Below are 24,855 nucleotides of genomic sequence, written 5' to 3'. Positions count from 1 at the left end.
TACAGACAACATGCAGAAAATGAGGTACTTGAGAAGTATAAAAAAATGCAAGAAAACCTCAAGAAAGAAATCAGAAAGGTTAAAATAAGACATGGGGTTGCTTGGCAGGCAAGGTGAAAGATAATCCCAAGGGTTTCTACAGGTATATTAAGAGCAAAAGGATAGTAAGGGACAAAATTGGTCCACTTGTAGATCAGGGTGGTCAGCTTTGTATGGAACCAAAAAAGATGGAGAGATTTTTTTTCATCAGTGTTCATTCATGAAATGGGCACAGAGTTGTGGGAAGTAAGGAAAACAAGCAGTGAGTCATGGAACCTATGCAGATTAAAGAGGAGAAAGTGCTTGCTGTCATAAAACAAACAATGGTGGATATATCAACAATGGTGGGGACGGACAAGATATTCCCTCTGACCTTGAGGGAGGCGTATAGAAATTGAATGGGCTCTGGCAGAAATATTTAAAATGTCCTTAGCCACGGGTGTGGTGGCAGAGGATTGGAGGGTATCTCAAGCTGTTCTGTTGTTTTTAAAAAAAAAGCTCCGAAAGTAACCCTGGAAATTATAGGCTGGTGAGCTTGACATCAGTAGTAGAGAAATTATTGGAAGGTGTTCTAAGAGATTGGATATTCAATTATTTGGAGAGCCATAGTCTGATTATGGATAGTCAACATGGCTTTGTGCATGGTAGGTCGCTATGTAATGGATTTGTGCTAATCTTTAAGGTTAAGATCTTTAGTTATAAAATATATATTTCTTAGTAAGTTACAGAGTTAAAAATATTTCTAGTAAGTTAGTTTGTGGGCTAGATACACAGTCACACACAGGACATGGCACATTTCCAAATGCACCATTGAACTCAGAAAGTGTTCATTTCGGAGTTTACGTGTCATGGAAAGATGGAGCTAATGGAACTGAAGTGGTTCTTAATTGATTCAAGAACAATGGAATATTTTTTTTAAAAACTGAAGTATTCAAGTGTTCAAGAAGAACTGCTGAAGGAGGCCATCTGTTTCAACAAAATAGGTTTTTACTTGTGGTCACCATGAGACTTTTCGGCTGTTGTAAACTACTTAAGCCTCTTGGAATGGAGATGAAGTCTGAGATTGTTATGGATATGGAGTGGTTTTGCAGAAATGAAAGTAAAACTGTGGGGATGTCATGTCACATGATGTCTATATAGTGAAGGCAGAGAGACATTTTGAATCAGAAGAAAGAAGAGACTAATGAAACAACCTCCTGGAAAGACAGGATTGGGGCAGTAATCTCGGGAAAGAGAGGGAGATGCTGTTCTGTTTGTATCATCCTTGTCAGAGGAGATACACAACATAAGTGACTTTTAAATGAGCAAGAGCACTTCTGATTACTCTTTAAGGAAAAGAGAGGCAGCCTCATTTGTGTCCAGAAGATGGTCACTCCTGTTTGAAGAATATCTCTCTGAAAGACAGCTCATCCAAAGATGTGAGTTTAAAGAGATCTGAAGACATAATGTTTAAAAGTGCTTAATAATAACTTATGAACTGAGATTTAAAAGGGATCCTCAAGTTCAAGAAGATGTTTGAAACTTGCACCAGACTTACGATTAAACTGCAGCAGTTTGGAAGACACACACACACACACACACACACACACACACACACACACACACACACACACACACACACACACACACACTCACACACACACACACACACACACACGCACGCGCACACACACACACAGTCTCTCAAAAATGTCAGATGGAGTTTAATGCAGACAGGTATAAGGTATTGCATCTTGGAAGGACAAACCAAGAAAGGACGTACATGATGAAGGGTCGGGCACTGAGGAGTGCGGTAGAACAGAGTGATCTGGGAATACAGATACACAATTCCTTGAAAATGGCGTGACAAGTGGATAGCGTTGTAGAGAGAGCTTTTGGCCTATTGGTCTTCATAACTCAAAGTATTGAGTACAGGAGTTGGGGGATGTTATGGTAAAGTTGTATAAGACATTGATGAGGCCAAATTTGAAGAATTGTGTGCAGTTTTGGTCACCAAACTACAGGAAAGATATCAATAAGGTAGAAAGAGTGCAGAGAAGATTTAATAGGATGTTGCCCAGACCTCAGGAACTGAATTACAGGCAAACGTTAAACAGGTTAGGACTTTATTCCCTGGAGTGTAGAAGAATGAGGGTGATTTGATAGAGATTTTTAAAATTATTAAGAATAAATGTAGAAAGGATTTTTCTACTGAGGGTAGGTGAGATACAAACCAGAGGACATGAGTTAAGAGTGAAAGTGGAAAAGTTTAGGGAACAGGAGGGGAAACTTCTTCACACAGAGAGTGGTGGGGGTGTGGAACGAGCTGCCAACTGAAGTGGTAAATGTGGGCTCAATTTTAAACATTTAAGAAGTATTTGGACATGTACATGTATGGGAGAGGTTTGGAGGGCTATGACTGGGTGCAGGTCAGTGGGTCTAGCCAAAAAATAGTTTGGCATAGACTGGAAGGGCTGAAGAGGCCAATTTCTGTGGTGTAATATTCTCTGGTTCAATGGAGGTGCTGGGCTTCTGGCTTCGATAACTTCTTCCCAAAGCTAGCAGTGAGAAGAGGTTGCGACCAGGACAGTGAGGATCCTTTATGATGTTGGCTGCCTTTGTGAGACAGCTCCTCACATGGATATCTTCAATGGATGGGAGGTCTGAGTCTGTGATGGACCTGGCTGTTGGCTACTTTCTGCTGCCTTCTAGGTTCCTGGGCATGTGAATGATCAAGTGAGTGAAACACGAAAGTCTGCAGATGCTGTGATTGTAGTAAAACCACAAAAATGCTGGAAGAACTCAGCCGGACTTGCAGCGTCCATAGGAGGTAAAGATATATACCCGTTGTTTCAGGCACGAAAGGTCAGTTATATATCTTTACCTTCCATGGGCACTGCAAGACCTGCTGAGTACCTCCAGCATTTCTGTGGTTTTACCTGAATTACCAAACCAAGCTGTGATGCAACCAGTTCACCTGTAGACGTGTGAGAAAAGTATTTAACAAATCTCCTCAGACTCCTTAGAAAGCAGAATTGCTGGGCCTTCTTCACAATTGTCACGATGAGCTGGCTCCTGGTAAGGTCTTGGGAAATCTGGATACCCAGGAAATTGAGGTTTTGACTCTCTCCATGAGTAATCTTTCTAAAATCAACAAAAAGCTCCTTGGTCTTGATGATGTTGTTCTGGCACCACCCAACTAGATTCTCCATCTCCCTAATGCATTCTGACTCATTGGTCACTGTTATTCGGTCAACAACAGTGGTAATATCTACAAATGTTCAAATAGCATTCGAACCAAACTTGGCTACGTACAGGGAGGAGAGTGGAGGACCAAGCATACAGCCTTGGGTAAGCCTGTGTTGATGGTCAGTGAGGAGGAGGTGATGCCGATCACACTGATTCGGGTCTGTCAAATAGGAAGTCGAGGATCCCGTTACACTGGAATGAAGAGACACAGATCCCTTAGTTTGATCATGTGTTGCTGCTATGATGTATTGAACACCAAGCTCTTGTCACTGAACAACTGGTTTAGATGGTCTTCTGGTCCAGATAACTCCCCTTGGTTTGTTGTGACAGCAGGTGAACTGAAGTGGACCTCCTTCCTGAGGCAAGAGGCACTTTATCATGGTAAATGTCAATGTCAGCAGCAGGTAGTCATTGAGGCAGGTCACATTTCTATTCTTGAATACTGGTTTCATGGATGTTCTTTTGAAGCAGGTACGTACCTCAGGCTGAGGCAGTGAGAGGTTGAAAATGTCTGCAAAATGTCCAACCAGTTGGTCTGCACAAGTTTTATGGACATGCCTGGTACACTGTCTGGTCTGGATGCTTTCCAAAGATTCACTTTCCTGAAGAATCTTTTCACGTCACCTCAGAGACTGGGAGCAGAGTGGCCAGGGGCCAGGGGTGAGAGTGCATCTTTCTTTTCCTTAGAGGTGAGCGTGAAAGGTGAATGTTTGTGGGACTTTCTCCCTCACAATGTTGTCTGTTTTACGTTCCAGCCATATTACTAACACAAGAACACAAGATTAATCCCAACTGGAATAACCCACCAGAAGTATGAACAAATCAGGTCAAATGTTGGAGTTCCTCCAACATTTCTGTGTTTTTACTACAATCACAGCTTCTGCAGAGGTTCAAGTTTCACTCACTTGGTCGAATGATTTGAGTTGTTGCCAATGGGGTTCGCTCCCCTATTGCCCTCTGCTGGCAAGAAAGAGAAAGAGGTTTGGTGGATAAAATGACAATGCTGTGTGTGCCAATGGTAGTGCTGGCATCTTTCCCATTCCATAAGCTCCCCAGTTTTTTTTTGTTGTGGGGGGTGAGTGAATAACTACAAGGCTGGGGTCTTACGCATCTCCCAGGTGAAGGTTCGGCCAAACCTGATCCACGTGGCTGGAGGAAGCTCTCGTCCACAGACACCGCTGTAGTTCTGCCAGTGATGGAGGTTCATAACCATCTACACTTTCACTGCCAGAGTGAGGTGTGAGTCTGTGAGCAGCTCTTTCCATGCTGAAACACAATGAATAACATCGTTCCATCAATGGCAGTAACTCATTGATTACTTTGTTTTGAAACTGATTCCAAAAATTCATCAAGGAAGTTGAGTCTGAATTTGTCTTAGAATCTGGAGTTGAAAAGCAAACTGCTGGAGAAATAAAGTGTCAAGGGCAACACATGGAGGTAGACGGACAGTTGAGGAGGCCAAGACCCTCCTTCTGGATGGAGATAGGAGGGGGGAATGGACAGGATTAATGTCGATGATGGACAGATGATGCTAGTTGAGGGAGTTTGGGCTCAATGACAGGTTTAAGCAGAGAAGGGGAGGGGAGGCAGAGGTGTGGGGGGGAGGGCAGGGCAAAGGTAGAGACAGCTGCTGAAGGAAGGAGATTGGTGGAACCATGGGAGGGATGGTGGCCAGATGTGAATACTGAGGGAGGGGACAGGTGTGGAGAAGGAGGGGAAGGAGAATGGAGGAGGGTAAAAGGGTTGGGAAGGGGTTTTGCTGAGAAAGATGGTGCATGAGAAGACGAATGGATGAGGTGGAGCAGATTTGCCTGCATGTGGATAATTGGTTGCTGAACTGGTTCAACTGGAAATGAACAATGTGGAGGATGAGGTGCTGTTGGGGCTCAGCCTGCCAGAGGATGAGCTTTGGACAGATGGGTTGCTGGAGGAACGGGGAGGGATAATGGCTGGGTCCGGAAGCTTCACCTGGTGTGAGGTCAGAGTGTGAAGCGGTTCCCAGTCTGCACCTGGTCTCACTTATGTCAAGGAGGTCATATCATGACCACTGGAGGAGATGCAGGTGAATCATGACCTCACCTGGATGATTGTGTTGAGCTCCCTGCATGGAGGTGAGGAGGGAGGGCAGGGATCTGTGTATCTGTTGCAGTAATGGGGGTGGCAGGAAGCTGGTGAGAGGTAGTGGTTCCAGCATCTGGTCCCTGGGTCTCACCTCCCTAATCAAACCCCCCTTCACCACAACCCTGCCTCCCACACTGACAGTTCCCTCATGAACAAGTCTGTTCCTGTTCTGGGGCAACTCCACCTCTGGTTGTCAGTACCATTCCATGAGCATTTGACATCTGGTATGTCTAGGTCCATGAGCTGGTGGAGGTGGTGAATCCTGAATGTCTGGATCTGCAGACACCCTCTTCTTGCTGGTTTCCTTTCTCATTCACTTTCCCTCAGTGACTGAGGGCCGACCAGTAGTGCAAATTCCCTGACATTGCTGCCCTGTGACTGGCTGGTGAGAGGGATCTATGAACTAGTGCGGGCGTGTAGAACATCACCTGGCATTTTCTCTGCTGTTTGCAAAGTTTGCTGGGAGTGTGCTGGAGTCCACAGTCCATTACAATACTGGCACCAGAGAGCTTTGAGATATACAGTAACAGGGTTAATTAAGGTTCTCTTTAAATGCAGTTTTTTCACTGCAGAAGGAACCAGTATTTTTCCAGTTTATGGATACCCTCATCTGCACTTTGATCTTGCAATCTCTGTGTACAGATTCTCTGTGGCTTCGTCAGTACCCTGATAGAAACCTGATGGCAGATTCCATTTATGACTCAAGCAACCTTAGAAGGCAGACCATAAATAGAAAACGGTGGTGTTGTTAATCAGTGTAATGCTTACTGTGACCTTAACTAACATACTCATAAAAATACATCTGCGGTCTTCATTTCTCAGAGAGGTGTTGAGTAAGAATCACAAAACATTTACAAATAATGAAGTCTTATTCATAGAACATTGAATGTTATTGTGTCAAATAATTTGTCTAAACATCCTCTGACAGCATCGAACATAACCCATCTGCCTAAGAGTCTTAAATGCCCTGAATGTTTCAGCCTCCGCCATTATCCCTGGCAAGGCATTTCAGGCCAGGCACCTACAACCTTTTGTGTTTAAACACTTACCCCTGACATCTCCCCTAAACTTTCCTCCCTTCACTTTGTACAGATGTCCCCTGGTGTTTGCTATTCCTGCCTGGGAAAAAGGTTGACTGTCCACCCTATCTATGCCACTCAGAATCTTGTAGACCTCTATCAAATCTCCTCTCATCCTTCTTCGCTCCAAAGAGTTAAGTCCTAAGTTACTTGTTTCCAATCCAGACAACATCCTGATGAATCTCATCTTCACCTTCTCCATAGTTTTCACATCCTTCCTGTAATGAGGTGACCAGAACTGAAGTGCGGTCTTACCAGAGATTTGTAGAGTTGCAACGTGACCTCTCAACTCTTGAAACCCCCTATTAATGAATCCCAGCATCCCATAAGTCTTCTTAACTATCCTATCAACCTGTGCAGCGACCTTGAGAGATGTATGGATTTGGATCCCAAGGTCCCTCTGTTCATTTGCACTGTTAAGTATCCGACTATTAACCCTGTACTCATCCTTCAGGTTTGACCTTCCAAAGTGCATCACCTCACATTTATACGGATTGAACTCCATCTGTCACTTTTCCACCCAACTCTGCATCCTCTCTATATCCTTTTCTAACCTTCGACAACCTTCAGCACCATCCACTACTCCTCCTACCTTTGTGTCATCTGCAAACTTACTGATCCATCCTTCCGCATCTTCACCTGGGTCATTTATAAAAATCACAAAGAGCAGGGGTCCCACAGCAGATCCCTGCAGAAGTCCACTAGTCTCTGACATCCAGGCAGAATACTTTCCTTCCACTACTAATCTCTTCTTTCATGTAATTTGTTATCTTAGGACAAGAAGAGGAATATTAATGACATTGAGATTTGCAAATGATTTAATTCTCAGGCCAACTGAAGTACCTTTGGTTTCTTCTGCACCTACCTCAAGACATTGACTCTGTCACATACCCTTTTTGATCTCCATCTCTGCATCACAACAGGACCCATGTGGCAGTGTGTCATATCATCATATCAGTGGCCCAGACCAAGGAGCCTTATACCTAGTCATCTTCCTGCAGAGGACATACTGGGTGCAAAGACTATATACTGTAACTACACCCATGTATTGAAATTAAAAACTCAAAAATGCTGGAGAAATTTAGCAGGCCAAAGTGTCCTTTGTATAGCACCCACAAAGATAAAGATACATAACCAGTGTTTTGGACTTGAGCCCTTCATCAATTTTCACCCAGGTCTGTCTACATTTTGCTCATTCCTCGTTGAAAAGCACAAGCCTGAAACATTGGTTAAATCTCTATATCTTTACTATATAAAGTACACTGTTTGGCCTGCTGAACTTCTCCAGCATTGTGTTTTTACTTCAGCCATGGTGTCTGCAGACTTCCATATATTACTCCCATATATCGCAAACCCCTTTGTCTTTGATGCGCTTTGAGACGCGTCGCAGCCTTCTGCCAAAGTTGATCAACTTCGAAGCAACACTATCAGCTGCCAAAATGTTGAATTTGTTTCTCTGCCAGGACACAACTGTTAAGCTGTCCCTTACACCATCTCTATCCCCATTACAGAGAAAAGTCATTTGGAAACTTGCTCACCTTGGTTCCTATGTCAGACTGGGAGTTTATGCTGTGTTCTTTCCTGTACACCAGCTAAGATACAGTGGAAAGTGTCTTCTGTGTCGGTTTAATAAGCAGAGCACGTGAGTCAGTGAGTAATATCATCTGTTGCAGAGTTGTCAGTCCCCAGCAAAACAGCGGTAGGGTGTACTAATGACTGATGAAGCCAGGATTCAGTGTATCGTGTTTTGCAAAATACTGATCTGGGTCAGACTTTGAATAATAATAATTTTGTTTGAGGGTTGTCCCAAAAAATGAATTTGTAAAATGACACCAACTTAAAAATTGCAGATATAACAAAGTATTTTATTTCACTCTGAGTTGCCAACAACATTTGAAAATTTGGGAGATATGAAATGGTCTGTGAGCTCAGCCACAGAAAAGTAGGTGAAGCAAGTAAATAACTGCAGTTAATGGAAAGAGGAAAGGAAGCCCATAATATTCTCATCACACCTCAGGATTGCCGACTGCAACAAAGCCAATAGATTATTTTTTGGGTTCCTGTGTGTTTCCACTGTCAGTTACAGTGAAACATCCCAATAAACTGGGGAAATAGGGAACAGTTTGAGGTAAAAAGCTCTCCCTCTGAGATGAAAAGGGGAAGGGAGAAGGAATATTCAAGTTGCAACTGCAAGCCACAGTCAGCACCATGAGGCACCAGATACTGCAGCTGCCTCACATTTGGAGTAAACTGGGTTCAATCCTGAGCTCAGGCTTGGTCTGGATGAAGCTCATACCTTCTCCTGATGACTACATAGGTTGGCCCAAGTGCCCACATCCCAGTGATGTGCAGGCGGGTGGGTTAAATGCCTGGAGCGAATGTGTGTGAGGAGTTGATGGGAAAGTGGGAAGAATAGAAAAAAATAATTAATGTATACATGGATGATTTTGGGTCAGCACAGAGTCAGTGGGCCAAAAGGCCTGTTCCTAAATCTCAGTGGATAGAGAAGGGTAGATGGAGGAGGTGTTCTGTGGCTAAAGAACACACAGGTGGCGGGCTGTTGGTGGCTTGAGGCAAGGAACCCAGGCAGGCTGGGGGCTGCTGGAGACTGCAGTCAAGAGATTCACACCGAGCGGCAGACTCCTGGACATTGGCTCGAAGGGTGCCAAGGACACTGAAGGTTTCCTGATCGAATTTCTGAACTGGAGCTTGGGTTGCTGATGGTCTGGACTGGGCTCTGTGTGGCTGCAAAGGCTGCAGCAGTACTGGACCTGAATCCACGGACACTCAGTAACTCGGGGGAGTTGGGGAGGGGCGGGGGGGGGGAAACGACTCTCTTTTGCTTCTCTTTCTCTGACTGTAAGAGGTGCTTCGGTCAATTTCTGCCAATGACGAATAATCTGTCTGATTTACAGCAGATGAAAGCAACTTCCGTATAATTTTGCACTGTTTTATTACATGAAATAAAACCTTAATCTTCAATGTCAAGAATCAAGATTCCTTTAAAGGCTTGAGATGGTTTTGCATATATTTGCAGCATCTCGTGATACAATTTTACGCAGAAATTGCTGAAGAAATTGAGCCACCAGCTAAACTCTCTAAAGATTGGCAATGACTCTTTAATTAAATCATGTGTCCTCTGCTGCGCTTGGCTCCGTTGTCTCTGAAGAATTAACAACGCTCTTCTTCAGATCAGGCCCCGTCTACATTTTGCTCATACCTTGGTGAAGGGATTGAGCCTGAAACGTTGGTTCTGTATCTTTATCTTTGCTGTATGAAGAGCACTGTTTGACCTGCTGAGTTTCTCCACCATTGTGTTTTTACTTCAGTCACAGCATCTGCAGACTTTCCTGTTTTACTCAACTTTCTAATTCAGTTCATTTAGTTTAGTGTCCAAGTTGTGTAAGTGTTCCAGAAATCCCTAGTTGTCTGAGATGGATCGGTATGAAATCATCCAAGCAGAACATTTGTGATAAATTATTAGGGATTCCATCAGCAGTGAGGCTGATTAGCTCATCCCCAGCTCACAGTGTTCCAGAAGCTTCACTGAGGGAGATAGACAAAAAGATTGGGTTCTGTCATTACAGGCAATTGGATTAAATTCCATAAAAATGTTGCAATGTAAAGTTCTTGGCACCACTTTAGACCAAATTTAGTCCGAGGCTTACAGCTGGTTGAATCAGCCTGAGGAACCGAGTTTATTTGTCATATCATAACATTGCAGTGTACAGTAAAAATGAGATAGCGTTTCTCTGGACTGTGGAGCTGGTTATTTACATGGATAAATTACAACAGAAACTTTTTTATAAATAACCTATCACTTATAAGTATTATGTTACATATGCTAGCCCTGTGTCCCCAGAGTTCAAAAGCCTCATGGCTTGGCGGGGGGGGAACAAACTTTCACAATCTGGTTGTGATGGCCCGAATGTTTCAGTTCCTCTTCCCGGATGGCAGGAAGGAGAATACATTGTGGGAGGGGTGTATAGACGATGCTTTCCTTATTCTAGTAGATCCTAATTTCAAAGTATCATCTTCCAAAAGTATGAGCTACAATATTCCAAATTTTGATCTCTTTAATTCCACTCTCCGACTGCTGCTTTATGTAGCTTTAAACGTTTTGCATAGACTGACTGAAGTCTTCCAGTCAGGAAGTTGAGGGTCCATTTACAGAGGAAGGTGCTTTAGTCCAGCAGCTTCAGCTTCCTCATCAGGTGCTGTGGTCTGATCATGTTGAATGCTGAGCTGAAGTCTATAAACAGCATTCGAATGTGGGTGTCCGTGTTCACCACCAGGTTCCAGGCTCCTCCACTCATTGGGTAGAAGGATCCCAAGATCCAATCTGTGGAGAGGCTCTGTGCTGAGGCCTGGCAGACTGAAGCCTGTTGAAGATGTCCACAAATTGTGCCTACCTCATCTGTATATTTACCTTTACTCACAGGTCACCAGCTTGTTGGGTGGTGCAGGGAGGGTGGAATGTATGGGAGAGATTGAAGGTTATGGGGCTATTCTTGCTCTCTAGTGACCCATAGTGGCCCATAGTGGCATGTCATGCTCATTGAGTCATATGGCATGGAAACAGACGCTTCCGCCCAACTTGCCAATGCTGTGCAAAATCTCCTGCCCACATTAGACCCACCTGCCTCCACTTGCCCCAGATCTCTCTAAACCCATCTGTCCACATTTTTCTTAAACACTGTGATAGTATCTGCCTCCAACAGCCAGTTCCTGACACTCACCACCCTCTCTTTAAAAATGCCAGGGAGGATTGACTTCGACAGTAGAGACCTTGCGCCCAGGCCCAATCAGGGTGATGGACCCTTTTACAGAAGGGCCAGTGAAGTTTTCAGTGAGTGTGAACAATTCCAAGAGAATTCTACCTTGGAATACCTTCAGGAAGTAAAATAAGGAAAAGGTAAAGGACAGGTCTCCTGGTTCTGTCTGTGATTTCTTCATTGTTCATTAGAATATAAATTTGGATCTGGAGCCAACCATTCAATGAATTCATGCTTTTCCAGCAATACACCCACCTCCCTTAACCTTGATCCCAACCATGCTTAGATGTTACCCAGAATTCCCCTCACTCAATTCTGTTCACCAACCTCCTCTGGGGGGTCTTGCTTAAAGCTTTCAAAAGCACCGAATCTCTGGTTCCCCTTATCCACTCAATAGATCTATCCACCCTCTCTGCCAATCTCTGCAATCCACAGGATCAGGTCCTGGCAGCTTTCAGTTACTAGCAGTAGTTCCTCACTAATAATGACTTCTTTTAGTTCCTGTTTCCAAGTTTTCCAGTGTTTCTTGGAGATTTCTTGTGTCTTTTTCCATGAAGAGCAGAAGCATTTATTTAATTTCTCTGCCTTTGCCTTCCTTCTCATAAATTCTCCTCTCTTTTGTGAAGGATCTCTCTCCAATCTTTTCATTCACACACACCTGAGGAGCACTGAGGAGTGTGGAGGAGCAAAGAGACCTGGGGATACAGGTACATTGTTCCCTGAAGGTGGTATCGCAGGTAGACAGGGTTGTAAAGATTTTTGGCATCTTAGCCTTTATAAGTCAAAGAATTGAGTACAAAAGTTGGATGTTATGTTGAAGTTATATAGATATTGGTGAGGCCAAATTTAGAGTATTGTGTGCATTTCTGGTCACCTAACTACAGGAAGGATATCAATAAGGTTGAAAGAGTGCAGAGAAGATTTACTAAGATGTTGCTGGGTCTTCAGGAGTTGAGTTACAGGGAAAGATTAAATAGGTTAGGACTTTGTGATGCACTGTAGTGACAGTAAGCAGATACAAGAGTCAAAAGACTGAACAACAGGCTTTATTCAGCTTAAAGTGTTTGCAGTGGCTAGCTGTGCCCTGCTCCCAGTGACTAACCTCAAGAGGGGCCGGATGTGGCTTATATCCCGGGCGGCTGATTGGCAGCCGACTGGGTGGGGTTTGGTCCATTCAGGTCGACTGTTTGACAGCTGGCCAGGTGTTGTTTGTCCTCCAGTGATCTTCCTGCAGGTACAGTAGTTGCCTCCTGCAGTAGGCTAGTGGTGTATCACCACACTTTATTCCTCGGAATGAAGAAGAATAAAGGGAGGTTTGATCGAGGTTTACAATATTATGAGGGGTAGAGACAGAATAAATGTGAATAGGTTCTTTCCACTTAAATTAGGAGAGATAAGTATGAGAGGACATTGCTTTATGGTGAAAGGGGAAAGGTTTAGGGGGAACATTGGGGGAAATTTCTTCCCTCAGAGAGTGGTGGGAGTGTAGAATGAGCTGCCATCTGATGTGGTGGGTGGAGACTTAATCTTGAGGTTTTTTTTGTTTTTTTTTTAACTTTATTTATTCGTTCAAAAACAAATAATATATGACATATGCAGCAATTAAACATATACATGAACGTTTTTTTTATATATAGAAAAAAAAAGAAACCCCCCCTTCAGCCAACTCTCCTACGGTGAGCCATAAAAAGAAAGAAAAAAGAAAGAATATTAAAGAAAAAGTTAAATATACATATTAAAATCTAATCAATATAAATTGAAATGTAAATATTCTGAGTATAACAGCCACTTATTAATACAAAAATTTTAATTTTCATGAGAAACATAATGTAATTTTTTCCATTATTAAACAATGTTTCATCTCATTATGCCATCTATTAATATCCATCATATTTGTATCTTTCCACGTACTAGCAATACATTTTTTCGCTACGGATAAAGCTAAATATACAAAAGCAAGCTGGAACTTGTATAATCCCAAATCTTTCAGAGGTTGCAAACTACCCAATAAAAATACTGTTGGATCTAAAACTATTTTAATCTTAGACAGGTATTCTAAAAACGATTGAATTTTCTTCCAAAAAGATTGTATATGTATACATAACCAAACAGTATGAAAAAAAAGTTCCAACCGTATCACCACATCTAAAACACAAATCTGATTCATTAAAACCATATTTTTTAAATTTTTCAGGTGTCAAATATAATTGATGCAAAAAATTGTAATTAATCAATGCATAACATGCATTTATCAATCTAGTTGCATTATCATAACAGATATCTAACCAATCATCTTCAGAAAAATAAAACCAATATCCGCTTCCCATTTAATTTTAGATCTATCCCAACCCTTTTTATCCATACCATCCTGTAATATTTGATACAGAAATGAAATATAACCCTTCTCTGGTACCTTCATAAGAAAAGTCTCAAATTTAGTCATTTTAGGTAAAATCATATCTCTACCAAAGATTGAATTTGATAATAAAGAAATCAAGTTCTTCTCAATACCAAAACCTTCCCTCATCTGATTAAAAGATAAAAACTTACCCTCTTTAAAACAATCTCCCAAATTTTTCACATCTTTAAATCTCCAATGCAATAAACTTTGATTATGTATTGAAAAAGAAATAAGTTGATTAGTATACAACGGAGTCAAAGCCGATAATTTACCCCTAGAGCCTGTCATTTTACTTTTCTTTATTCCATAACTTAATTAAATGTTTTAGTATAGGCACATTATATTGTTGTAACAAATTTATATTCCATCTAAACAAAAATTTATGTTTTTCAAATTCAGAAATACGTGCCATCTCAATTTTAGCCCAACTTGGAGGCCGTACCAAATCTATCAATGAACTAATAAATTTAAGTTGGGCTGCTTCATAATAATTTTGAAAACATGGTAAACGTAGTCCCCATAACTCATATTTCCAAGTTAATTTATTCAAAGCTACTCTCAAAAATTTACCCCTTCATAAAAACTCCCTAACCATTTTATTCAAATCTCGAAAAAAAAATTTATCAAGTAAATACGGAATAGATTGAAACAAGTATTGTATACGTGGAAAGATATTCATCTTAATTGTATTTATCCTACCCATTAAATTAATAGGTAAATCTTTCCATTTAATCAAATCAGTTTTAATTTTTTTCATTAACGGAGCATAATTTAATTTATATAAAGATTGATAATTAACATTCAAAATTATACCCAGATATTTAATTCGATCAATCCACTTCAAATTAATAATATTCTTATAAACGGAATAATCTCCTTCACTTACTGGTAATATTTCACTTTTTTTCCCAGTTAACTTTCTATCCAGACAAAGATCCATATTGTGTTAAACATTCCTTCAAGTGTAAAAGTGACTGAGCTGGGTTTATTAAATACACCAATACATCATCAGCAAAAAAATTAATTTTATATTCCTCATCTAAAACTTTCATACCTTGTATCTGTGTATTTTGTCTTATCAACTGTACTAAAGGTACTAATGATACTAAAGGTACAACTGTACTAATGCAAACAAAGCTGGTGATAAAGAACAACCTTGACGAGTTGATCGAGTTAACTTAAAAGATTCTGAAATCAAACCATTCGTCAATACTCTAGCTACTGGTTTACTACATAAGAGACCTAATCCAACCAATAAAAGAAGGACCAAACTTAAATTTCTCCAAAACTTTAAACAAAAAATTCCATTCAACTCTATCAAATGCTTTTTCTGCATCTAAGAATATCACCATCGGGTGATCTAAAGATTGTCGAAATCTATTAATCAAATTAATCACGTGCAAAATGTTATCTGAAGCATATCTATACTTTATAAAACCTGTTTGATCGATATGAATCAACTTAGGTAAAAACTGAGCCAATCTATTCGCTAATATTTTAGCTATTATTTTATAATCTACATTTAACAACGAAATTGGTCTATATGAAGATACTTTCAAAGGATCTCTATCTTTTTTTAGGAATTACTGTAATTAAAGCACTACAACAAGACTCAGGTAATTCATAATGTTCTCCAACTTGACGTAATACATCCCCAAACACTGTAGATAAATCATCATAAAAATTTTTATAAAATTCAACCAAAAATCCATCATCACCAGGTAATTTACTGTTCGGCATCTCCAGCATAGCCATTTTAATTTTCGAATCAGTAAATGGTTCTTCTAACTCCTGTATATCTGCATCCTCTAATATCGGTAAATTTAACTGTGATAAAAAAAGATCAATCAATCCAGTTTCTTGTTTTCCTTCAGATGTATATAACTTTTTATAAAATGAATAAAATTCATAATTAATCTCACGAAGTTTATAAGTAATAAGAGAATTCCGTCTAACAGCATTAATAGTCCTCGAAATTTGTTCTTTCTTTAATTGCCACGCCAGTACCTTATGTGCTTTCACTCCCCATTCATAATACCGTTGTTTAGTCCTATTAATCACACATTCAAATTGATAAGATTGCAAAGTATTATATTCCAATTTCAAACTAGATAATTCTATTTTCTGATCTTCTGTAGCATCTTTCTGAAATTCCTTTTCTAACTCATCGATCTCTTTCTCTAATTCAAGACTCTGATTTAATCGATTCTTTTTTATTTTAGAAGTGTAACTAATTATTTGTCCTCTCAAATAGGCTTACATAGCATCCCATAATACAAACTTACTTTGAACAGAATTCAAATTTTCTTTAAAAAAAATTAGTTTTTTCAAAAAATAAATACATTTCATATTTTTTAACAACATTGTATTAAATCTCCAAACATTTGAATTCAGTCATTTGAATTCAGCCATTTGAATTTTCTCAGAAGTTGCATATGTAAAATATAACAAGGAGTGATCTGAAATCACCCTACTTTTATATTCCGCTTCTTGTATTTTCCCTTGTAAATGTGCCGATACTAAAAAGAAGTCAATCCTTGAAAACGATTCATGTCTAGATGAATAAAAGGAAAAATCTTTCTCTGTCAGATTAAGACATCTCCAAATATCTACTAAATTAAGATATTTCATCAACGCTTAGACCTGAATTGCCATCTTGGATTTTTTAACTTTCTTCGGAGATTTATCTAATAAAGGTTCCAAAACACATTGATCTTGAGTTTTAAGAATAAATTGGATAGATTCATGGATGGGAGAGGTCTGGAGGGTTATGAAATAGGAGCAGGTTATGGGGACTAGCTGAACAATGGTAAGCACAGACTAGAAGGGCTGAATTACCTGTTTTCTGTGCTGTAGTGTTCTGGGGGAGCACTCATGGTTTGTCACTAGTTAGTTAAATATATGAAGAGAAAAAGAGTGATCAAAGTAGACACAGGACCGATGGAAACGATGCTAGAGTAAATTGTAATGGGAGACAAGGAGATAGCAGAGAAACTGAATGAATATTTTGGATTAGTCTTCACTGTGGAAGGCAGTAGTAGCATGTTGGATTCTCATGGCTATTTCTGAAGAGAAGTGAATGCAGTCAAGATCACGAGAGAGAAGGTACTTGGGAAGCTAAATGGTCTAAGGGTAGATAAGTCTCCCGGGATGAATGGAATTCACCCTCGGGTTCAGAAGGAGAGATTGTGAAGCCATTGGTAATGATATTCCAGGAATCAATGTATTCTGCTGAGGTTCTGGTGGACTAGAGGATCATGAATGTCACTCCGTTGTTTAAGGGAGAGTTGGTAGAAATGAAATTATAGACCTATTAGCCTGACGTCAGTGGTTTGGAAGGCATTGGAGCCAATTGTCGAGGATGAGGTTACAGAATACCTGGAGGTGCATGAAAAGATGGGCCAAGTCGGCATGGTTACCTTAAAGGAAAATCATGCCTGACAAAACTATGGCAATTTTTTGAAGACATCACAAGTAGGATAGGCGGGGAAATGCAGTGGATGTTGTGTATTTGAACTTTCAAAAGGCCTTTGACAAGATGACACACACACGGTTGCTAAACAAGATGAGAGCCCAGGGAATTACAGGAAGGAAACTAGCATGGGTAAAGCATTGGCAGGTTGGCAGGAAACAGAGTGTGGGAATAAAGGGACCCTAATCTGGTGTTCCACAGGGGTCGAATTTGGGGAAGCTTCTTTTTACGTTCTATGTAAATGATTTGGATTATGGAATAGATAGGTTTGTGGCTAAATTTCCAAATGATACCAAAAAAGGTGGTAGGGTAAGTAGTGCTGAGGATACAGAAGGATGCAGAGAGACTTGGATAGATTAGGAGAATGGGCAAAGAGGTGGCAGATGAAATAAAATGTTGGAAAGTGTACAAACATACACTTTGGTAGAAGAAATAGACGGGCAGACTGTTATTTAGATGGGGAGAAAATTCAACATTCAGAGATGCAAAGGGACTTGGGAATCCTGACACAGCATACACTAAAGGTTAATCTTCAGTTTGAGTTGATGCTGAAGAAGGGAAAAGCAATGTTGCCATTTATATCTAGAAGAATAGCATAATGAGGAAGGATGTAATGTTGAGACTATATGGGTGCTGGTGAGACCTCATTGGGGTATTGTGGACAGTTGTGGGTGACTTATTTGAAAAAAGGTGTGCTGGCGTTGGAGAGGGTTCAGAGAGGATTTACTAGAATGATACCAGGAATGAAAGGATTAGCCTATGAGGAATGTTTGTCAGCTCTTGGACTGGACCTGTTGGAGGACAGAAGGATGAGGGAGGACTTCATAGGGGTATTTCGAATGCCGAAAGGTCTGGTCAGAGTAAATGTGACAAGGATATTTCTCATGGGAGGGGATTCTAGGAGAAGAGGACACAACATCAGGACTTTTAAAAAAGTAAATTTTAAACAGAGATGCAGAAAAATATCTTAAAGGAAGAACTTGTTGCCACAGGTGGCTGTGGAAGTGAGATTGTTGGGTGTACTTAAGGCAGAGATTGACAGGTATTTGATCAGTCAGGGTATCAAGGGTCACGGAGAGAAGGGCGGGGAGTGGGGCTGTGTCGGAGGATGATTAGAATGGTGGGGCAGACTCCTCAATGGGCCAACTTCTGCTCCTTTTTCTTATGATCTTGTGAGTCTATTACCATATTCTATGATAAGGATGGTATGGTTAGTGTAGAGGTTAGCGCGATTGTGGCACCAGCGACTTGGATTCAAATCTTTTGCTATCTGTAAGGAGTTTGTACGTTCTCCTCGTGTGTACAGGTTTCCAACGGGCGCTTTGGTTTCCATCCATCTTCAAAAAACATATGGGGTCAGTAGGTTAATTGGTCACACAGATGTATTTCTGTGCTGGAAGTGTCTGCTACTGTGTGGTACCTCTAAATTAAAAAAGAAATTCCCTTTGAAAGTTTTTATTCGGGCAAGCGTCTATAGCATATTGTCTTTAGTGAATTATCAAGCAGATTAATAAAAATGAGCAGAAATGTACATCATAAAATCAGAAAGTTCCAGAAATATTCATCATGCCAGGTGGCATCTGTGGTGACAGAAACAGAAATTTGCCTGACATGCTCGGTGTTTGCAGAGTTTTTGTCTTTAATTTCATGTGTTTATATACTGTGGAAGGTTAGGCGTGGAGAGGGAAAACTGGAGCAAAAACCAGTCATCTGGGGGAACTGCTGAGTTCTTGCAGCAGATTGTTTTCTGATCTACTGACTGGTTTGCTTGTTCAATAATGTCTGGTGTCAGTGGAGGCCATGTAACAGTGATGTTAGATGTGGTTATGCATGGGATGAATGTTCATTCAGGCAAAAATAAGTGTGCAAGCAAAGATCCTTCTATACTAATAATTGCTTCAGTTGGGCTTGAAGTTGTTTTATCACAGGGATATCATGGTGAATATTAATGCTGCCTGAACATTTACCAAGCCACAAAACAGTTGATGAAGAAGTCAAACCTTCCTTTCTTGTTGTAATTTTATGTCCAAAGCCTGTAACTGTTTTAAAAACCCTCGATTAGGGAAAATGCGCCTGCGTTGAGCCACGGTGTTGACTGCATCCAAGAGTGAGAGGTGATGGTAAATCATTAGGTAGGCCAGCACCAGAGTGGCTGATCTGCTGTATCCAAAAGCACAATGCACAAAGATCTTCCCTGGGGCAAGACAAGATGCAAAATACCCTCTTGAACCATTTTGTTTTGCTTGTTATTTGAAACACAGCATGACAACACAAAATGCATGAGTTTGCACATCAGGTGTGACATGAATCAACACAAAATGCAAGAGTTTGTACATCAGGTGTGACATGAATAATTGAGGACAGATGAAATATGCTTTGTTTCAAAATGTGCAAAACTCAGGAAATTATATCAGAATTACTGCAAACTGGAACATATTATTTCTGTCCAATGACCTGTGGGTTTATATTTGACCTGTCAGTAATTGGTTAGTTGGGTCTGGAGACGCCAGGTGTCAGTAGAGATGCCAGATGTCAATAGAGTGGTGGGCCAGGGGGTGCGGGGGGGGGGGGGGGGGGGGAACAACTACATGGCATTAACATCAATTTCTTTGATGTTAGATTTACGTTAGGTTTCCCACCTCCACCACAATCTCTATCTTTCCTATCTTTCCCTCTCCCTCTGTCTCCTTTCCTCCAGCCCTACATTCATAGAGCTACCCCCTCCCCCTCATCAATTCTCAGCTTTTTTCTCTGCCTTCCCATCCATGTCTACCTATGGCCTGTATTCCTCCCCATGTTCCCCTTCCCTCTTTTCCCGCACCTACTACATCTTGCTCATACCTTGACGAAACGTTGGGTAATCAATATATCTATGGATGCTGTGGGATCTGCTGAGTTTCTTCAACACTTTTGTGTATTAAAAAGCTCAGCAATAACAGGATGAGTTGGCGGGTTCTACACTGTGGAGTAATATGGCGTCTATAAATTGATGAGTGGACTTTTATGTTTTTACTGTTAATTTTTTTATTTTAAGAAAATCAAGGCAACTTATGGGTGCATGAATTATAGGATTCATTTCTTACCTCCCAATACACTGACCACCTGGTGTATGTATTCACTTGCAGAATAGAAATAGGCAGAAATGTCAAAGTTTGGTAAATCTTGAGCTGCAATGCCATAATAATCCACAGTAGTACCATAGAAATCCTGGCAACCACTGGATGCCAACTGTTTGTGGGCAGCATTTAACACGTGAGTGATCCCCAGCTTCCATAGGCGGAATCTATCCTCGGCTACTGTCCTAACAAGCCAAGAGATCAAAAATATATTGTTACCAAATCTGATTTCCAATGTAGACACAAGAAACAACATGTGCTGGAATCTGGAGCATAAAACAAACTACTGGAGGAACTCAAGTAAAATCATAATGCTGGATAAACTTAGCAGGTCAAACAATGTACTTTATCTAGCATAATTTACGTTTTAGGCTTGAGCCCTTCATCAAGGTCTGAGCAAAATGGAAGCAGCGCCTGGAGTAACTCAGTAGGGGGACCAGCATTGATGGGGCTGTTCTTCAAATCTCCGAGTTCCTCCAGCAGTTTGCTTTTGGGTCCATACTGACAAGGCCATCTGGGTGTTGCTTCTTGCCATTGATGGAATTTTCTGCTTCACATTCTCAGGGATTTCAATGGTGAAAGTGGGACACTTTTCCACTTTGTTCCTAAGCATCTTTCATCGCACCAATTGGAATCCATGTTGCATTTGCTTTCCAACGGTCAGCTACTTTGACACACGAGGCACTGATTTTAAGTTATTCTATGTTCTACAGCAGCATCACAGAAACCAGCCCTGAGGATCTCGCATGTTGATTGAAATGCAAGCAACAGGATCCCAAGGTCACAACTTGCTACAAGTACTGAAATCCTGCTGCCGAACAATAAAACGCCTGGAGGGGATGGATTCCCAATAGAATTCTATAAAACATTTAAAGAGTTATTAATTCCTCCTCTCCTGGAAGTAATGAACCAGATAGAATAAACACAAAACTTGCCAGATTCATGTAAGACAGCAATAATTACAGTAGTACCAAAGACGGGGAAGGATCCACTAACACCAGCATCATATAGAACAATATCTCTACTTAATTCAGATTATAACATAATAGCAAAATTATTAGCAAACAGATTGGCCGACTGTGTACCAAAAATGGTAAAACAAGATCAAACTGGATTTATTAAGAAAAGACGAACAGTGGATAATGATTGTAAATTTATTAATCTAATTCATGCAGTTCAAGGAAATAAGAAGCCAACAGTGGCTGTAGCTTTAGATGCAGAAAAAGCCTTTGACAGGGTAGAATGGGATTATTTATTCAAAGTATTACAGAGGTTCAATCTACCAGAAAAATATATTAATTAGATTAAAGCATTATATAATGGACCATTGACGAAGGTAACTGTAATTGAATATGTATCGAACCAATTTAAATTAAGTAGGTCAACTAGGCAGGGATGTCCACAACCTCCCTCACTGTTCGCTTTAGCAATAGAACCATTGGCAGAACTGATAAGAACTGAAAATAAAATAAAAGGGATAAAAATAAAGGAGAAGGAGTATAAAATCAGTTTATCTGCAGATTACATCATAGTATACTTAACAGAACAAGAAATATCAAGAAAAGAACTACATAAGAAATTGAAGGAATATGGAGAAATATCGGGGTACAAGATCAATGCAAATGAAAGAGAAGTGATGCCAATGAATAATGCGGATTATACAGAATTTAAAAAAGAATCACCATTTAAATGGCAAACACAAGCAATCCGATACCTGGGTATTAGATTAGATAATAATTTAAGCCACTTGTAGAAATTAAATTATCAGCCACTAATAAAGAAATTGCAGGAAGACTTAGAACATTGGAAAGAATTACCACTAACATTGATAGGGAGGATAAATTGCATTAAAATGAATGTCTTCCAAGGATACAATACTTATTTCAATCGTTACCAATTCCCTTAACAGAGAAATTCTTTAATGAACTAAAGAGAATAATAAGGAAATTTTTATGGAAAGGGGGGAAACTGAGGATAGTGCTAGATAAATTAACAGAATGGTACAAACAAGATGGTTTGCTGCTACCAAACTTTAAAAATTATTATAGAGCAGCACAATTAAGGTATCTATCAGATTTTTATCAGACAAGGGAAAAACCAGATTGGACTAAGATAGAGCTAGATAAAATAGGGGAGAAGGTACCGGAACATATACTTTATAAGTGGGATGAAAAGCTGGTACGATATAAAAGCTCACCAGTATTGTATCATTTACTCAATATATGGAAGAAAAATCACTTAGAAAGGAAAAAAACAAATTACCGAATACCAAAATTATTATTGACGCAAAATCAGCTAATCCCTTTTATAATAGATAACCTTTCCTTTAGAGAATGGGAGAGAAAAGGAATTAAAAGAATAGAAAATTGTTTTTTGGGAAATAATTTATTAACATTTGAACAAATGAAGTACAAATGTGATATAAACCTACTTGAATGACAAATTGGGAAGCAGGCTGAGGTTACCAGAAGGAAGCAGTTTTGAATCTGTGATTACAGACACAATGATAATTAAAAGATTTATAACAAACATGTACATCAAACTGCAAGAGAAAGAGAATGATAAATAAGCTGTAAACCCAAACAAAAGTGGGAACAAGATCTAAACATTAAGATAAAGAATGAAACATGGGAAAAGCTATGCTCCAAAACTATGAGAATACAATAAACACGAAGTTACGCATGATACAATATAATTGGTTACACAGGCTATACACCAAGCCCCAAAAGTTAAATCAATGGGACCCAACAGTATCAGATAGATGTTTTCCCTGTAAGAAGGAAACGGGAACAACAATACATGCAATTTGGGCATGTGAGAAAGTGGAAAAGTTTTGGGAAGATCTAAATCAGGTATTAAATAAAATCACAAAAAATAACATACCAAAAAATCCAGAGATCTTTCTTCTAAGTAATATAAGAAGTAATGAATTAGGCCTCAAATTGGATGAAGCACAAAAAAGATTTATTATGATAGCCTTAGCTGTAGCAAAAAAATGTATAATGTCAACCTGGAAATCAGAAGATAGCCTGAGAATACAGCAATGGTACTTAGAAATGAATAAATGTATTCCATTGGAAAAAATAACATCACAGTATTCGAACAAATTTGGGAACTGTACATGGAACACTACAGAGAGGACCTACCGCGGACCTCCACCCCCTAAAATGACAGAATGAGAAGAAGACGAAATGAACTGACCCAGTGTGTAAAAGTAGATGACACAATTTTCTTGATCTAAATCAGGTATTAAATAAAATCACAAAAAGCATCATACCAAAAAATCCAGAGGTCTTTCTTCTAAGTAATATAAGTAGTAAGGAATTAGGCCTCAAGCTGGGTGAAGCGCAAAAAAGATTTATTATGATAATAGCTGTAGCAAAAAAATGTATAATGTCAACTTGGAAATCAGAAGAGAGCCTGAGAATATAGGTACATAGAAATGAATAAATGTATTACATTGGAAAAAATAAAATATAATTTAAATAATAAAGTCACAATATTTGAACAAATTTGGGAACCGTACATGGAACACAACAGAGAGGGCTTGCCTCAGACCTCCACCCCCTAAAATGATAAGAAGACAAAATGACTTGATCCAGGGTGTAAAAGTAGATGACACATTTTTCTTGTTTATTTTCATTGTGTGATGACACTGTTTAATGGTTTTATTGCATTGTATATGTTGAACGTTTAGTGGGTTTAGAGGGGGGGAGGGAAGGGAGGGGGAAAAAAAGGGTAGAAAATGCCACTGTGTATATTTAAGAGGGAAATGTTTGTATGTATTTTGATTGATATGGTTCACAGTGTGAAAAATATAAAATTATTTTAAAAAATTTCTGAAATCCCGCTGGCCCAGCCTGGAGCAAAGGTGAGTACAGGAAGAGAATCTCTGCTGGATAATTGTGAGGCTGGAATCTAATGTTGTATTAGAGAGCACAGTGCAGGTGTGCCCATTCGCTACCGCCACAGCTCTCACACACTTCATCTGAGGGTGAGTTAACATCATGGACAAAGGGACAGATTGGAAATTCCAGAGGTTCCGTGGCAGTCAAAATTCCTGCACCTCCTGACACTGGACTCTCTCAGCAGATTTGAGCAAAACTACAATGCTGGAGAAACCTCAGCAGGTCAAACAGTGTCCTTTATTCAGCAAAGATAAAGAAACAGAACCAACAAATAAGCAGGCATGGGCTACATTTTGCTGATACCTTGATGAGGGCTCAAGTTTGAAATGTTGGCTATATATCTTTATTTTTGCTACATAAAGACCACTGTTTGACCTGCTGAGTTTCTCCAGAATTGTGTTTTTACTTCAATCACGGTGTCTGCAAACTTTTGTTTTTCACTCAGCAGATTTGAACTTCTTCATCTGCCCACAAACACCGTTCCTTAGTTTGTTGCAATCAAAACAGATCACCATTCTCCTGTCTTTTGAGCAGATACTTACATATCCCCGATGTACAAATTAGGCCAGACTTCATCTATTGGGCTGAGTGGAAATCTGTTGTTGCGCAAGATTCCCTCCAGCTCTGTGACTGTGGCCGTTCCTGGCCTGGACTCCTGGTGAAAGCCACTGGATTGAGGAGCTTTGCCTGACATTACGATGACCTGGTTCCTTTCA

At 40.0% G+C, this 24,855-nt stretch overlaps 2 protein-coding genes and 1 long non-coding RNA gene across 4 annotated transcripts in view; 1 reads left to right on the top strand and 2 right to left on the bottom strand.

The window, feature by feature from the left end:
• LOC138736180 (dual specificity protein phosphatase 13B-like) overlaps positions 1-8,086 on the bottom strand; it is a 14,309-nt gene extending 6,223 nt beyond the window's left edge. The window contains exons 1-2 of one of the 2 annotated variants that reach the window (XM_069885251.1): positions 8,006-8,086; positions 4,375-4,533 (exon numbers count right to left, since the gene is read on the bottom strand). In XM_069885251.1, coding sequence (XP_069741352.1) covers positions 4,375-4,532 — 158 coding nt within the window. In that variant the 5' untranslated portion in view covers position 4,533; positions 8,006-8,086. The remainder of the gene's footprint in view (positions 1-4,374; positions 4,534-8,005) is intronic. The other variant, XM_069885252.1, reaches the window with a different exon arrangement.
• Positions 1-21,170, top strand: part of LOC138736182 (uncharacterized) — a 25,393-nt gene extending 4,223 nt beyond the window's left edge. The window contains exon 4 of the long non-coding RNA XR_011340134.1: positions 20,945-21,170. This is a non-coding gene — a long non-coding RNA (uncharacterized lncRNA). The remainder of the gene's footprint in view (positions 1-20,944) is intronic.
• Positions 16,103-24,855, bottom strand: LOC138736181 (dual specificity protein phosphatase 13A-like). The gene is made up of 3 exons (XM_069885253.1): positions 24,682-24,855; positions 20,199-20,416; positions 16,103-19,309 (listed from the first exon to the last, which is right to left on the bottom strand). The coding sequence occupies exons 1-3, from the start codon at positions 24,831-24,833 to the stop codon at positions 19,110-19,112; spliced, it is 570 nt and encodes a 189-aa protein (XP_069741354.1). The 5' UTR covers positions 24,834-24,855; the 3' UTR covers positions 16,103-19,109.

Source organism: Narcine bancroftii, chromosome 6 (assembly GCF_036971445.1).
Source record: "Narcine bancroftii isolate sNarBan1 chromosome 6, sNarBan1.hap1, whole genome shotgun sequence".
NCBI lineage: Eukaryota > Metazoa > Chordata > Chondrichthyes > Torpediniformes > Narcinidae > Narcine > Narcine bancroftii.
This window is presented reverse-complemented; position numbering and strand designations above follow the sequence as displayed.